This window comes from Motacilla alba, chromosome 3 (genome assembly GCF_015832195.1).
Source record: "Motacilla alba alba isolate MOTALB_02 chromosome 3, Motacilla_alba_V1.0_pri, whole genome shotgun sequence".
In the NCBI taxonomy this organism is placed as follows: Eukaryota; Metazoa; Chordata; class Aves; order Passeriformes; family Motacillidae; genus Motacilla; species Motacilla alba.
Window position 1 is genome coordinate 24619941 of NC_052018.1, and position 16527 is coordinate 24636467.

Below are 16527 nucleotides of genomic sequence, written 5' to 3' on the forward strand. Positions count from 1 at the left end.
CCAGCTTGGGTCAAGCTGTTTCTTGAATTGTGGCCATAAGCATTATTTCTCTGATACTCAAAAGTTTAATTAAAAATGACCAACAGCAAAATTATTTTGCTGTCTTGCATGTGATCCATCCAGGTCTGCTAATTGCAGCTGTAACAAATATTACTCTATTGCCGTAGACTGTAATGTTCCTTCTTAACCTTCTTAACCTAAAGACAAAGAAATTTTGCCACTACTTTCCAAAGATTAACAGGAGCCTCTGTTGAGGCTTCCTTTCTTCACTTCGGTCTTACCTTCTCTAGACCATAAACTAGAGGAGGTTTTTAACCAGAATTGCTTCTAGTCTCATTTGGGGTTCTATGGACATACAACAATGTCTTCTGCAAGGACCCCGAATTTTTTATTCATCTTTTTTTTCCTACATTTATCTCTGAAACACTTTCTCTACCAGTGTTCCTTATGCATTCTACCTTTTGGAAGAAATTTTGAGTGTCTATAGAGGACTAACCTTCAACAATTAATGATATAATTAGGACTTGTTTCTCAGTATCAAGGTCATTAAGTCAGTTATATAATCAGGTCATGCTCATTGGTCTGCAGCCTTTTACTGATTTGAAGTCTAGTGATTGAACTTTTTTTGTTTGGTTTGGTTTTTTGTTTTTTGGGGTTTTTTTTGTTTTGTTTTGTTTTGTGAGTTTTTTGGATTTGTTTTTGTTGTTTTAAATTGGGCACTGCCTACAAAATAAATTTTTCTCTTGGATGCAATGCCTTCCATGTTAGAAATGATTAGGTCTTTGCATGAATTTGTGTTTGCTTGATGCAGGGTCACCCTGGTGTAAGACTCGTAGACTTAGCAGTACATGGCTCACAAGTCTTCCTCAATTGTATGCTTTTATTTTTCGACCTACTAAGTTGATAGGCCGTCCATGTGGACTGTGCCTAACATACAGGTATTCCAAAGTCTATCTTTTTAAGTCATAAGCCACTCTGAAACACATCAGGTTTGTCTGCTGACTTGGATACACAAAAACAAAATAAGTGTTTTCCTGCTTTTGAGACACTTACTTTCATCTAACTCCATTCTTTTACAGCATCTACTGTGGAGTCAGTCAGCAGTTCCCACCCCTGTGTTACATACCTGCCTTTCTTTTTGGATTATCTTCTGTGCAAGTTGTTTCTGCTGTACCTATTTATTCTTGTAAGCAAGAGCACAGGATTTCGGGCAGTTTACTATGAAGGTCTTAAAGATGATAAACAGTACACAGCTCTTGCACAAGCAAACTTAAAAGCAAAATTATCCTTCCTGGTCTGGAAAAGTTGGTCTGAATCATCTCTTCTTCCTATAAATCTGCCTTTGATGAAGAGAATCTTTCATTGTTTCCAAGTGACTAATTAACAAATGCCAACAAAGTTCTGTACTTTAAGAAATGCGTTTGTTATAGATTAAAGTTTACAGCTTGTAAATGTTCATTTATATTGTGGGGTTTTATACATTGTTGATCATTTTTCAATATATAAACTCTCAGGATGAGGGGTTTAGTATTGAAAATGTATACAGGACTCTTGAGGAAACCCAGGTGAATCAGTGGGAAGGCAGACTGAGTATCAGAACATCACTCCATTCCCAATCTAAGAAACCCCACCAAAATGTACCATTAAAGGTGGCAAACCTCCAAAATATTCTCTAGAATTGTTATCTACATTAGCTGAAATCTCATACATTTACTTTGACTCTTTGATAGGCAATTATTTTAATATTGCTTGAAAGAAATCACAGGAAGAGCCCTTAGAAGTATTAATGTCCAATCTAGTTTACTGTGGCATGAGGAGCATTTTTAAGCAGGAGTAATTTGAAAGGACAATTTTAGTGCATTTAAAAAAATGTTTTTGTCCCTTTGCCTTCCCCTTATCCCCCCCTGCATTTGAGGTATCCCTTTCCCTTGTTCTCAGGTGTGAGATAATAATTTCAGGTATTGAAAGAGTTTTTAACCTTGCAGTAGTAACTCATACTACTGAGACTTTTAAATAAAATAATTAAGACTTATCGCACTGTTGTGCATTGTTTGTTTTTGTGCAGTCACTAAATACACACACATGAATAATTAAGTGCTTCTACTTACAAAGAAATTTAAAATAAAAAGTATAACATTATAATATTAATTCAAGTAGCCTAAACACTCACTAAATATTAAGGGATCCCATGAGAACCCACATATTGAAGCTGTTAATACTCTTTTAAATAAAAAAGTATTTGTGAGGCAGCAAGTCTTTGAAATTCATCATAGAGAAAGCCAGAGGCTAGAGAAGTACCTTTGAATTTTGTCATGAATTTCCATTGTGATATAGCAGACTCATAGGCCGTCAGAAATCCTGGCATTTCCTTTCTGATTGCTTTCCTCAGAAAAAGCTTGGCACCTTCTCAACATAACAACTGAATATAAACATTCTGAGGAGCTGAATACAAATATTAGAATCTTGCTACCCAACCAGCTGCAGCCCACATGGCACTGGGAATACAGCAGCGATACCAATGGCAAGAGAAGAAAGGGCAGAGGAAGGTCCCTAATGCATTCCCTCCATCTTGCCAAGGATTTTCTGTGCTGCCTTATGTCCTTTTCTGTAGGACCTCTGCCTGTTTCTGTTCTCAGTGACAGAACACAACTTGCTTGCTAAATACCAAAAGCATTTTTGTTGTTGATGGGAGCACTGCAAGCAGGAAGGAAAGTGTTAAAATTGAGCATTGTGAACGCTTGTTGTTGTAATCATGCGTCACAGACTTTTGCAGATTTAGGTGAATATTTTCTTGTCTATGGTGTGCCAGCACTGAGCAGCAGCTGTTTCTTTGCAGATCCTTCATTCCAAGGATTAGGTTTATAAATGCTCTTTGGAAAGTCCCCATGAAGAATCCCTGGAATATCCCCTTTCATCTTCTCATTGCCATGACTTGCTGACACTCAGTTCTGCATGTGTGGAAGTAAAGCTTCAGAGGAATTACTGCTTCTGCTGCTGGCTAGAGTAAGGTGGTGTCTCCTGTAATTTGGTCAGCTCACGATGAGTTCTTATTAATCCTTCAGCCAGAATAACCACTACCAAACTCGTAGATAAAGATCACATTTATAAAATTAATGTAGCTCACTCCCATCGGTTTTGCAAGATAAAATTCCCAGTTGTGTGAATTTCAAGAGGTGACAGAGAAGGTGTCATTTTAAGGTGGTGTATATATGACTTGCTAGCTTGGGCTGCAATAGCTTTCTGAAAGGTAATGCAGAAGGCTTCTATACATTCACTTTTCAGAGAAAACAGATCAATTCCATTTCAGAGAACTTTACTTTCGTTTTGGTTTTAGTTTCACCTGTCAAAGAGCTAATGCTGGTCTTCTGATTTGCTTTTTTGAGACATATTAAGCTACAGAAAAATTCCCAAATTGAGCAAAAGGAAGAATTCTTGTGTAGTTTTAAGAAGATTCTTCATTGTAAAAATTTGATCTTCCCAGTGTTTTTCAAAGTAAAATTGCATCCTTTCTCAGAGCTTCTGTTTTTACTGTCGTATTATTCTTTGCTGACAGAATCAGAACACTTTCCCCTGTTACTGGTAGCTAGAAAGTTCCCCTACTGTACATCTTTTGTGTGTTCCTTGGACAGAACAAATAAGGCTTTACCATGTGGACTACACAGGTAAACAGAGTTAAAAAGGGAGCTGGGGTTGTTTAGCCTGGAGAAGAGGAGACTCAGAGGTGACCTTACCATTCTCTACAACTTCCTGAAAGGTGGCTGTAGTCAGTGGGGGTTGGTCTCTTTCTCCAGGCAGCAGCTGACAGAACCAGAGGACACAGTCTTGAGAAGTGCCAAGGGAATAGAGGTTGAATATTAGGAAAAAGTTTTTCATGGAAAGAGTGATAAAGTACTGGAATTGTCCCCCCGGGGAATTGGTGGAGTCACCATCCCTGGATGTGTTTAAGAAAAGTCCGGATGTGGCACTCGGTGCCCTGGTTTAGTTGAGGTGTTCAGGCATGGGTTGGACTCGATCTTTAAGGTCTCTTCCAAACTTGTCATTCTATGAATTCTGTGAAAACTATTTGTATAGTTGCCTTATGTGGTTACCCACCTTCATAATTTTCTAATAGTTTGCATTGATTTTTCATGTTTTATTGCAGGAGATAGAAGTTTAGTTTATGTTTTCTGGATAGTGAATTTATTTATATGATTTTTGGTGGTGTTGAACTTTCCTGATGTCCTGTTGCAGAGAGAAACTGTTAAGATTATTGAAGATTGCTAATGTACATGTTGGAAGTTAATTTTTATTCCATATAAACTTAGTTTTTACTTTAAAATTCTTAGATTTTTTAGATGATACATGGCCTGATAAAATGAGGCTTGGTGATCAGAACAGAAGGTGTACTTGGTTCTGAGAGCCTGTGTTTTTCTATCCTCAGAATTAATGGTAGAACTATTTTGGAGCAGGAGGAGGAAAAGAGGGTAAGTGAGGGTTAGGAGAGCTGATCCTGAGGTGGTGTAGCTGCCTGTAATAATGAAGTGCCAGACTTCACCCTGTAGTTAATTAAATTGCTTTTAAAGAATGCAGTAATGGGAGAACATTTCCAAGTACTCTGCATAGTTATTGTATATCGCTCTGTGTCTGTAGAGCCAAATTAAATACATTAAATAAGATCTCAGGGGGTCAATTAGGATGATAGTACAAGTAGTGACAATGCAACAAGTAGTGATATTAATTTCATGAATGTTGCATAGGTATAAATCATCTCAGTGTTTGTTCCATTATAATGCCACAGAAATTGCAGGAAAATGGATAATACTCAGATGGTTGGTTACTATTTATGTTATTGTATTAGACACTATTTACAGAACAAGGCTCCCCTCATTATATTACACTTTGGCACTTTATTGCAAGACCTCTCATTTGTTACTGTATTGTGAGACCTCAGCAATTCATCTAGGGCAAATGGTTTCAAAGTAGACATTGCAATAAAAGGATGTGTTGTGCAAAGCATTTCAGGGCTGTCTTCAATTTTGCAAATTAATACCAAATTAATGAACTTTTGTCTTAGAAGCATTCTGGTGTGAGCAACAGTGCCAGAAAGTAAGGATAACAGATGATTTATTAGGGATCTGTTAATATGAATTGCAGGAAAAGTAAACTGGATCTAAACCCTCGACCATAAAAAGCAACATAATATAATTGAGAAAAGAACCACAATAATTTGTGGGACATATTATATAGCTTACTAGAGGGAAGGATGTCTGCATTGACCACCAAATTTGTCTCTTCTAATGCCAGAAACTCACCAGTCCATTTGCTGCCTGCCTCCTGTTCTGTCGGCATGGTACACAGCGCTGTATCCTCCTTCTGCACTGTTGCAATTGCCTGCTCTCTGAGAGAGGCCAGACTCAGATAGCACTGGGCCTGTGCCTCAAGGGGATTCTCCCCAAAACAGAGATCTGCAAAAAGAGGACTGGAGTAACAGAGGAAAGGTCAATGAAAATAGAATTATTAATTCTGTCAGAGATGTGGTTCTTTGTTCATGGGGTGAGAAAGGGTGGTGACATTTAAAGCACTGCACAGCAGTATGGATTTTTGTCATGTAATGCCCAAAGTAAGCTGCATGTGGGTTACAAGAAATCAATACTCTTGCAGTGTAGGGTAGGTCTTCAGCATTATTCCTTACTAGGTTATTGATATTGGTAGATGTTCTAGTAAAGCTTGCCCTAAGCAAGCAGTTTTAGTAGAGGACTCCTGTATTTTTACAGGAGTTTATGGAAAAGGAGTTGTTAAATGACACACACTGCAATATATAACCTAGAGAATCATAAGTCATATTTATGAAAGAAGTGGTGGTGCTGAGATAATGAAACTGTCAAGGGTTCACAAAATAGACTTACTGAAAGCTAGCAGTAAAGGCCTTTTGTTACTTTTATATGAATTTCAGCACACACCTATTAAAAGGTTGATTTTGATGTCCTAGAACTCAATGAAGATTAAAATCCACTTATTTTTTCTTATCTAAAATGAAAAAATAAAGCAGAAAAACTCTTTTATTTCTCAGCATTCTCTTTTTATAGTCTCTTGTTTTCTTTAGGCCTTACAGCAAAGTTTATAATTACTACCAAACACGGCAAAATTTGCTTTCGTTTTGACAGCGATGGGAGTGAAGATCTCTGAATCATTGAGTTTCAGCCTTTGGTCAGTTGGAAGTCTCCAGCCCAGCCTCCTGCTTAAAGCATGGCTAGTGGTAATATCTGAACAGGTTGCCTAGGGCTTTATCCAGCAGGGTATTGAAAACCTCCAAGAATGCAAACTGTACCGCTCTGGGCAACCTGCTGGGGTGTCCTTGTGGGAATGAGGGGGTTTCCCTGTATCCAGGCAGAACTGTTCTTGTTTTGGTTTGACCATTGTCTTTTGTCGTGCCACCACTGCAAAGAACCTGACTTTGTCCCTCAAGAACTTCCCTGTAGAGTACGAGAAACTGTAAAATTCCCTGAAAGGGAAGTAAGATTCCCTGAAGCCGTCTTTGCTCCAGGCTGAACAGCTCCTTCATGTAGTCTGCACAGGGCAAGTGCCCTCTTGGTGGCCCTCCCCTGGACGCACTCAGGAGATGTTTAATGATAAGTGTAACTGTTGGGATTGGCAACTTCTTTCTAGATAAGCCTCTGAATAGAGTTAGTTTCTGTAGCTGAGAACCAGCTAAGCAAATACAATGCACATGGATGGGCCCAAGCTAGCAATAACTTACCCTGTAGTATAATAGGTGCCACAAAACTGAATTGGCCTCCATTTACTCTCTCATGTTATCCACTCTGTTGCCATGTTACCGTGTACATAATCACCTGTTTATCAAGGATGTGCAGGATATTTCAGCTATAGCTTTTTGTTTTAACCAACAAACAAATGCATATGTGTCTTTCATGAACCTTGTCACCGGTACTTTTTGTAGGAGTTAGTCATTTACCGAAATTGGAGATTAAGAACTTTGAAAGAACGAAAAGAATACTCTGTATTCTTACAGAGTGATGATAGTTTAGAGATACTGAGCTTTAAAATGGTACTTTCCTCACTAACATGCAGATTAAATAAATCAGCTTACTGAAAAATATAGTTTAGAATATTTGCATAAAATAGTCCTATTCAGCAAAATTATACTTTCCTCTGTATTTACATGTTTTTAAATGCTAAAGTAGGGTGTGTAGTTTACTTTTCTGTTTCAAAGCAGAGTCTTAGTGTCAAGACAGTAAGGATAATAGCATATGGCTCTACTGCTGCCTTCAGTTAAGTTGAGCATTTTGTCAGATTCCTTAGGAGTCATTTTGTGCTTATTGATTTCAGCAGATTTTCTTGTTCTGTAAGGATGTCATTGAAACCAAATTTTAAGCTTAAAAAATCATCACTTAAAAAAAGTGGGTAGATAAGACAAAAATACTAGCAGTGACAATCAAAGATAATTTGGGGAGAAGAAAACTAGCCTAAAAACTGTTTTCTGCATTGTCTTCACTTTTAGTTGATCATTGAAATGTTTTCTTCTATCCAATACCCACCCAGGTGGTGGTAGTTCCCTATTGCTGTGCATAATTTCAGTGCTGTGTGGTATTATGCACAGCAAGTGTCTGCTCTACCAACTATTTTCTCCTTCCTGGAGGTGTAACGTGCTTGCTTAGCTGTTCCCAAATGAGAGTCATTTTTGATCAGGTAGATAATCAGTTTGACAAGGTGCAGAAAGTTATCCCAGAATTCTGGTGCTTTCATCAAAAAACTGCGGTACCCATCCAGTTTTCCTGGAGTGGTTGGAAGGCCATTGTATTTGCTTCAAAAGCATGAGTGGTGCATTGTGGAAAGCAAATATGCTTTGGGAAAAAAAAAACCAACAGTTTGTAAGGAAATGTCCTGTATGACACTAGAGCTTTCTGCCTTGAGGAAGTTTTCTTGACTCAGGATAGTATTGTTATGCCTGAAAGAAACAGAATGTATGGAATAGGCAATTTTGTGATGTATTTCTGCAGTTTGAATTATGTCAGTTTTTCTTCCTTGCTGGAATCCAGTGTTGTGTTCTTGTAAGTACCAGCGAACATTAGCTCTGAATTAGCTAGGTGAACATTAGCTCTGCAATTGCAAAAACAAAAGTAAAAACACAGCAGTGAAATCTTTTCTTCCAAAGTGGTGCAGCAAGTAAGTAATCCTGCAGCTGTTGTTGCAGCTTTAATTAAAGGTAGGTACACATTATAGAATAGCTCACTGAAGTAATTTCCTAATCTTGGTCTCCCTAATTAATCAAAACTTGGAACACTGAATATCATATTTTCTTTGTCTTTCCCCATGTGCAATACTCCCTTCTGCTGCAAAGTAGGCAAACTGGGGAAATGTACACACACCCCTATTAAAAGGAGGAAAAAAAAAAAAAGGAAGTTTCATACATTTAAAGGCCAGACTGTTCCATGACCTTTATGGAATCCACTCTTTCTGAATCCAAATCTATAGTTTATGGTCAAACATCTGTTTTGGTTTATGGAAATCAGTATGCAGAAATTACCTTATCACTATTAATGACTTTTTACATATTGTATGTATCATATGCATTGTTCAAATTTGGCGCTCTTCTCCAGCAGCCAAGCCTAATTCTGTTTGTGTTTAATAGATCAGTTGAGTGTTGCTAAGTGTAAATGGGCAGCCTAATGAGGACATTCAACAAGAGCCACCTCTGGTTTGTAGGAAATGCACAAATGGATGCCCATTTGGTTGTCAGATCATGACTGTGGCTTTGCATCTATGTACTCAAATTCTGGTAAGGATTTTTCAGACAGCACAAGCTTTGGGTTTCAAAAGATAATCCCTATTCCAGCTCTGGAAGTGAAACCTACATTTTCTTGCAAGACTACTTGATGCTTTGCAGAGTTACTCCAGATTTAATAAGATGAATGGTTTGAGAATAATTCTCCTAGTGAAGACAAAGAGAGTCCCCTGTTCATTCCCAAGTGAAATATCTGCACAGTAGTGCACATGCAGCCTTCTTATGTCGCCAACTTACTGGCCTACGTGCTTATGTATTTATTTCTATACCTTCCTCTTCATAAAGATAGATAGGGCCATTCTAGTCAGTGCTGGGTTTTAGTTTTTATTACACATTCTTGTGTGTGTGCAAACCTGTGAATATCCTAGATATCTGCCATAGGAAAGTGTTAAAATTATTTCTGTGGGCTGTGCTGTGGGTTTTGACTATTTCATGTACTCTTATCAGTGCACATTAATGAATCCATGCAGGATTTTTTTCTTACATTTAAATTGATCCTAGAATGCAATGAGCACCCATTTCTTGAAGATCTGAAGAAAAGGAAAGTCTAGGAAGAAATTAGGGAGTTCAGAGGAAAGGGGAAACAGGTAATGAAACAGGCTATTTGAAAACAGATTATTTTTTGGTCTTTACCTACCATACTTGATCTGTCTTGGCAGTTTTCTTCTCAGACACAAGTGAAACAAGACAGATGGACAAATAGGGTTGCTTTGTTCAGTTAACACTGTGTATCTCAGAAGCAAGACCAAGCAGAAGGTGCAGTCTGAAAGTGATTAGATCCTTGGAGTCAAGATAAACATTCATGTTTTCAGTCCTTAGATAAAGAAACATATTCTGTACTTTCAAAAAGTCAATAAAAGAAATGAGGTAGTGCATTGGCATGTTACCTAAGATTTTCAAAAGAATGGAATTCCTTGATGCTATTCAGTTCCTCTCTGACTGGTGGATTTGTGAAGACTGTTTATTGCCAGGTGACATGTAATGAAGAGGCCAAGTTCGTTCCTTTTCTCATATTCAGGAGTTGTGTTTACCGTTTCTAATTGTTTCCATTGTTATTTTACTTTTACTTTATGTAAGTCAGCTCTCATTTATATTTCTAGTGATCTAATTATGTGTTTGGCATAAATGAAACTTCTAGTTTTAAGCAGATGGGATTCAAAAAAGGTAATTTGTACAACTAACTGGAGACATAACTTTTACCTGGTTGTGTGCTACAGCATTTACCTGTGTGAGGTAAATATTTCAGTTCTAGAATAAGATGAGTACTTGCAACTTAACAATTGCTCCTTTGAAGTCCATGTACAGGTAGTTTAAAGATTAATAGAAATAGTAAAACCTGCTCTGATACCTGTGAAAGGTATTTTTTGGTTTGAATTTGCTCCTAAGACATCTCATTGGATAATAACATTAGATAAGATGTATGAGATAATAATAATAATAGTGCAATATAGTACAATAATTGTGCTATAGTACAGTACATTTTTACATAGAAAGTAAAATATAATAATAATAAAAGGATACTATTGGTATTTATAACAATAATTATAAGTAAAAGGATGGAAGGGGGAGAGAGGGGTAAAACCCAGTAAAACAAGTGATGCTCGTTACAGTTGCTCACCACTCACTGACCAATGCCCAGACAGTCCCTGAGCAGTGATTGGCCCCTCCCAAGTTTACACACTGACCATGACGTTCTGCAGTGTGGAATATCCCTTTGGTCAGTTTGGGTCAGCTGTCCCGATTGTGCTTCCTCCTGGTTTATTATGCACCTGCTCACTGGCAGAGCATGGAACACTGAAAAGTCCTTCACTTGGGGTAAACACTACTTAGCAACAACCACGCACACAGAGTTTGTTATTAACATTATTCTTGTGCTAAATCCCAACCACAGCACAGTACGATCTATTAGGAACAAAATCAGCTTGATTCCAGACAAAACCAAGACAACCCACAACTCATTTTGCTGGACTTTGGTACTTTTGACAGACGTCACACAGGTGGTCACTTGATTTCTCAAAAAGAAGATCCAGTGGTCTTGAAAGTTTTCAGGTTAAGTGGAACAACATAAAAAATAGAACATTTTAATGTGTAAAAAAAAAATTAGTGTATTAGCTGCTCAGCACAGGTTTCAGTAAGGAATTCTATATATGAGTTAATACAATACAATAATTTGTGTCTTTCCTGTTTGATTCAGGTCATTGCCATTGTTATGGATATGTTTACAGATGTGGATATTTTTAGAGAAATCGTGGAAGCATCTGCTAGAGGGATTGCAGTGTATATCCTCCTTGATGAATCGAACTTCAGTCACTTTCTGAAGATGACAGAGAAACAAGGCTTTCAAGTTCAGAGGCTCAGGGTAAGGCATACTGTCTTCCTTTGCATGAACATTCACTACTTACTCCTCCACAGCCCACTGAAAAGTGATTATTATTGGAAGAGTGTTTATTGAATACTGATTCTTCAAATTAACAACCAGGTATAAATAGGTAAGCTCTTAGCAGAACTTTCTCTACAGATATATATTTTTTAAAGCATCTTTTTCAAGTGTCAAAACAAGAGTATTTCATAGAATGTCACAGCATCCATATATATTTTATAAAATAATTTTCCATTACTGTGTATTTAGGAATACTACATATTTGAAAAACTAAGCTTTTTTTAATCCTTTCTCCTATAGTTGCCGGCAAATAAAGTCAGAAGACTTAGATAAATTTAGGTTGTGTACTTCATTTTATGATTTCTTCTTTAAGGTTCTGCAATAAAATACTTTAGGAGGCCCAAGATTCTATTTTAGTAGTTTTCCTGAAAATCCATATTTTCATGTCTGTGCTTTGTCCTATTCCTTTTACACATTAAATATGTAATTTTATCCTGTAAGAGAGATAACAAGATGACATTTACATTTTCATGAGATGTCCTGCACTACCTAAATGTTTACCAGGGGTTAGAATATAAACCATGAGCTGCACTGAACTAAGTGCTTCATAAATACTTCTAGTAGTTTACTCTGCTGTTGACAGTACTAAAGAAGTTGCAAGGATGTTGTCAGAGTCTGCTTGCAAAGTTCTGAGCACTGCCTTAGCTCATAGTTCCATTTGAAATTCCTTGCCTCTGTAACTAGTTAAGCTACATTCATGCCAGTCAGAGGTCTTATAAAAGCTCTTTTTAGCAGCATACCTGTTCTAAGAACCCAGTCCAGGAATCACATGGAGATGTGGTGTATTTGTGAGGATAAAGAGGACTTTTTGGTATATGTTTGGAGCAAACTCTATTTTATACCCATTTTTATTCTGAAGTGTTGACTTATGTCTTCAGAAGTATTCCCATTCTACTTTCCATGCTTGTTTCTTGCTCTCTTGTTGCCTAATACACAGAGTTGTGGAAAGTTCTGAGGAAAAACCACCAAAACTGTGGTGTTTTATAAACACTGGTAGTGATTGCCTTCATGAAGTCAGTATTTGGTAGTGCTTCCATACTCTGGAACTTGAGATTCCATCATTTGCTGATTACTTGGGTTAATTATGCCATAGAGGTTGCCAAAAATGGTTTATGTCTATATATGGAATGAGTTTTTTCCCTTCCAAAATAAAAAAAAATTAGGACTGTGTCTTTCAAATGATGTCTCAAAAATGCCATATGGAATTTCAAAGTAATTCCATGAACAGTTGTTTCAAAAGCTTACCTTCTTTGGATTCAAGCTTTTCTTTTTAAGGCAGTTTTATAGACTTTTAGGTATTTATACTACGGTTGAAAATTTAATACACATAGATTAGAGTGGATTTTATATGGATTAGTGTGGATTGGAGAGGTTTGTATGTAGCCTCTTCAGTGACATTGTGTTTTATACATTTCTGGGTTTTGGTGGGAGAAATAAAATACATCTTTATTCTGCAAGTTTAACTTAGAATATTTTGAGTTTAATCAGAAAATAAAAAATATAAGCCAAAGAGCTAAGCAATAATCCTGTTGTGTGCTGAGTTTCCAGTTTAGCTTGAAATAAAGCTGTTCAAATTAATGCTCTTCTCATCCATGGGCTACTCCCAGTCACTGTTGCTCTGAGAACAGCACTTTACTACTCCTGCATATTAACTCCTATGCCTTTTTAGAGGATAAAAGGGAAATGCAGGTGACTATGACAGAACAGCCAGTATTTTGAAGATATTTTCTCCCTTTCCCTTTTTCACATCACTCAAGGTTCAGAAAAAAGATAAACATCTTAAACTTTTTGTACTCTTGGCTTCTGGTCTTGCCCTTCTATTCAGTGAATGCAAGAAGAGATCAGAGCTGTATGGGTCTATTCCTTTTCCTGAAGATCTAGCACCAGCAGCATTGGTCTTGTTCTTGTCTGGCATGATTTGGTTCAGTCTTGTTGGAGTATGGATGATGCTTCTTAGTCCTTACACTTGTGATGAGTTTTCTGCAAAGTGTTTCAGACTCAACACCTCTGTCTCTTTTTCTCTCCCTTTCAATCAGTAAAAAAACCGTGATGCAGTGATGAACAAAACTGTATTTTTTAATTCACATTTACAACTAAGTAGTCTTCTGTATGGAAAAGAAAGAGGATTTTGTTCACAAATCTTAATTAAATGTCTGTGGAGACAGTTTTTGTCATCTGTAGTCTGACTCCGAATTCAGGGCATGTTTTGAAACATACAGCTGAAAAAATGGATGGACCATATATTCTGTTGTTATTTTGTGAATTCCATACAGGAAACTAGGAAATCAGGGGTTACTAGAATTATTTTTAGTCTTTCCTGCAGTATCTTTTCATGTAGGTTGTTTCTTACTTAATATTCATCTTGACATCACATCCATCAGTGAAGCTCAAATAATTCCTTTCCTGTACTTTCCCATTTCTCTTTTCCAGTTTCATTCATTTTCTGGCTGTGCTACATTTGTCCTCAGTAATTAATTGGGTTCTTTTTTTTTGGTTTTTTTTTTTTTTATCTACTTAAGCTTCTTTGATTAACTTTGTCACTGGTCTGACTTGCTTGCTCAGCAATTCCTTTGCATAGAGAGATGAAGAGCTGTTACAGATTCAAACTTCTTTTTTTCCAGGTGATTTTTCAGAAACTAAGTAATTCTTTTCACTTTTTTTTCTGCTACTGACAGGTATTTTACTTGATATGAGGTGAGACGGTGGAGGTTCTGTGCTCTGGAGAAACATCTTTTTTACTTTTCTGCTAATAATAAAAAATAATTTTGCTACAGGAGGATATTGAAAGCTGTTTGGCAGGACCTGTTTATTACCTTATAATCCTCTTAATATTTTTAATTAATTACAGGATAGGGAAAATTAAACCACTAATTGATATTACTTTCCTTCTGTGAAATCTACTCCCAGATATGCATGTTTAAATACACAGTAGGAGCTGCTCTTGAGACCTGCTTGCAGACTGTTTTTTCTCACCAGTGTTACCAAAATCATCAAAAATTTTCCAGTACTTCCGCATCTAAGTCAAATTTGGTTACTGAGTAGCCATCACAGCATGATGTTGAATCTGTGGGTGAATTTCTGTGATAAGGACCAGACGCCAGTCAAGTCTTGAGTGGTCATTGAGTCATATTCGAAGTCAGAATAGAAGCAAACTTGAAAACTACTTGGCATTTGTACAGCACATATGTGGTCAATAGCTACTTTTTCAGCTGACAATCTGTCAAAAGTGGAATCATCCAGGGATCAGTTCTGGGCCCAATGCTGTTTAATATCCTCATAAGTCATCTGTATGAGAGGATCAAGCGTACCCTGACAAAGGTTGCTGGTGATACCAGGCGGAGTGAATAAGTGGGCACTTTGGAAGGGAGAGCCACCCTGCAGGAGGACCTGGATTAGCTCTGAGTGGGCTGGCAAGGCCCTTATGAAGTTCAGAAAGCACGAGGGTAAAGTCTTGCACCTGGGAAAGCATAATCCAGGAATGCAGCACAGGCTGGGATATAACCAGCCGGGGTTCTGCCCATGACAAGCTCAGTGTGAGGGAGCAGTGTGCTGCTCCTGCAAGGAAAGCCAACAGCGTGCTGGGCTGCATCAGCAAGGGCATCACCAGCAGAGATGAGCAAGCCATTGTCCCACTCTACTCAGCTCTTGGAATAGTGCGTTCAGTTTTCATCCCCACTACTTAAAAAAGATGTGGACAGGCTGGAGAAGGTCCAGAGAAGGGCTGCAAAGATGATCCAAGGGCTGGGAAGTTGCCATATGAGGAAAGGCTGAGAGAATTGTAATGAGTTGCCATTATGAGGAAAGGCTGTTTTTTCAGCTTTGAGAAGAGAAAGGGAGACTGTATCACTGTGTTCTAGCATGGAAAGAGAGGCTACAAAGAGGATGGAGACTTATTTGTTACAAGGAGTCACATGGAAATGATGAAGGGTCTTGGGAACAAGTTACTCCTGGAGATTCCAAGAAGAAATGTTGTTGCAGTGAGAACAATCACTGTGAAAATAATTGAAATAATTTCCCCCCGCGGTAGTGGTGGATTCCTCAACACTGGAGAGTTTTAAGACTCAAGTGGGCAGGTGCTGGGCCATCCTGACCAGACTGTACTTTGGCAAAGAATGGTTGGATCAGATGATCCTTGAGGTCCCTTCCAATCTGGTATTCTATCATTCTATGACCTGTTTTGTCTTACTAGAGAAGAGAGGCACAGGACAGTAAATAATTATAGTAATGAGGAGCAATATGAAAAATTTGACTATTTTTCCTTTAAAACTGTTAGGCTAAATGTTTGGTAGACATCTGTTTTCTTCTTTGTGCATATTCTTGACAGCAAGTGTGGGGCGAGTAATGGAACACTGATAAAAGCAGTGCCTACAAATGAAAAGTGCTGAAATGAAATTTTTGAGACCAGTATACTCACTGTATGTAGTTATCATATTTGAGAGATTTTACCAAGGAAAATAAATGTGTAGTGGTGAATAATACTTCAAAAATTTAAATCATGGTTATATTCCACTCTCTGGAATGAAAATGTAAAGAAAATGTACAGAAAATATACATAAAAGAGGTTAGAGCTTGTTTCTTGTTCATCATTGGGTATCATTTAACTGGATAGCACTGATGGCTATCCTAAAACTGCAGCCACTGGATGTTTTAAGTGTTCCTGAGTGTCCTGTAAGCTCTTGGACAAGAGAGAAGATCCATTCATAAATGAGTAGTTGCTTTCCCCACAATGATGCTGTGATGAGCACACTGCTGTTAGGAGAGTCCTATAGCCTGAGGATGAAACCAGGCAGGAGGGTGAAGCCCAGCATTTCATACCAGATGGGGCTTGTAATTCAGTATGTGTATGTTTACTGCTTCTAATCCCAAGCGAAATGCATTGTTTCCATATTCCGAATATGGTTTGGGTGATTTGGGATTTTGGGTGATTAATAAAAGTGTGCATTTCTGGCACCTTAATTAGAGGGTTTGAAGCTGGTGAAGCATGCTGGATGAACTGTGCAGGAAAAGGAAAAGGAAGTCTTATGGGAGAAAGGTAAGCATGATCTCAGGCACTTTTCACATTCCCATCTGGTAGTGGATGACCTACCAAGGGAGGAAAAGAGTTCAGAATCAGGGAAAAGGGATGGAAAAGCTACAAGGGGAAAAATACTAAAGAGAAGGTAAACAAAAACAAAAGAGTGACTACAGTGACTACAGTTTTTTTTTAGAACCTCCCAGGAATTTAATGTAAATAATTTTATTCCTTTTTTACATATGCCTACTTAAAGTTATATTTGAACTTATGGATACCTAAGGCAAAGCTTTT

The 16527-nt window shown here is 37.7% G+C and overlaps 1 protein-coding gene across 1 annotated transcript in view; it reads left to right on the top strand.

Annotated features, from left to right (window-relative positions):
* The window catches only part of FAM83B (family with sequence similarity 83 member B), a 50184-nt gene that overhangs the window by 25112 nt on the left and 8545 nt on the right, over positions 1 to 16527 (top strand). The window contains exon 3 of the mRNA XM_038133321.1: positions 10977 to 11141. Within this exon, the coding sequence (XP_037989249.1) occupies positions 10977 to 11141 (165 nt within the window). The remainder of the gene's footprint in view (positions 1 to 10976; positions 11142 to 16527) is intronic.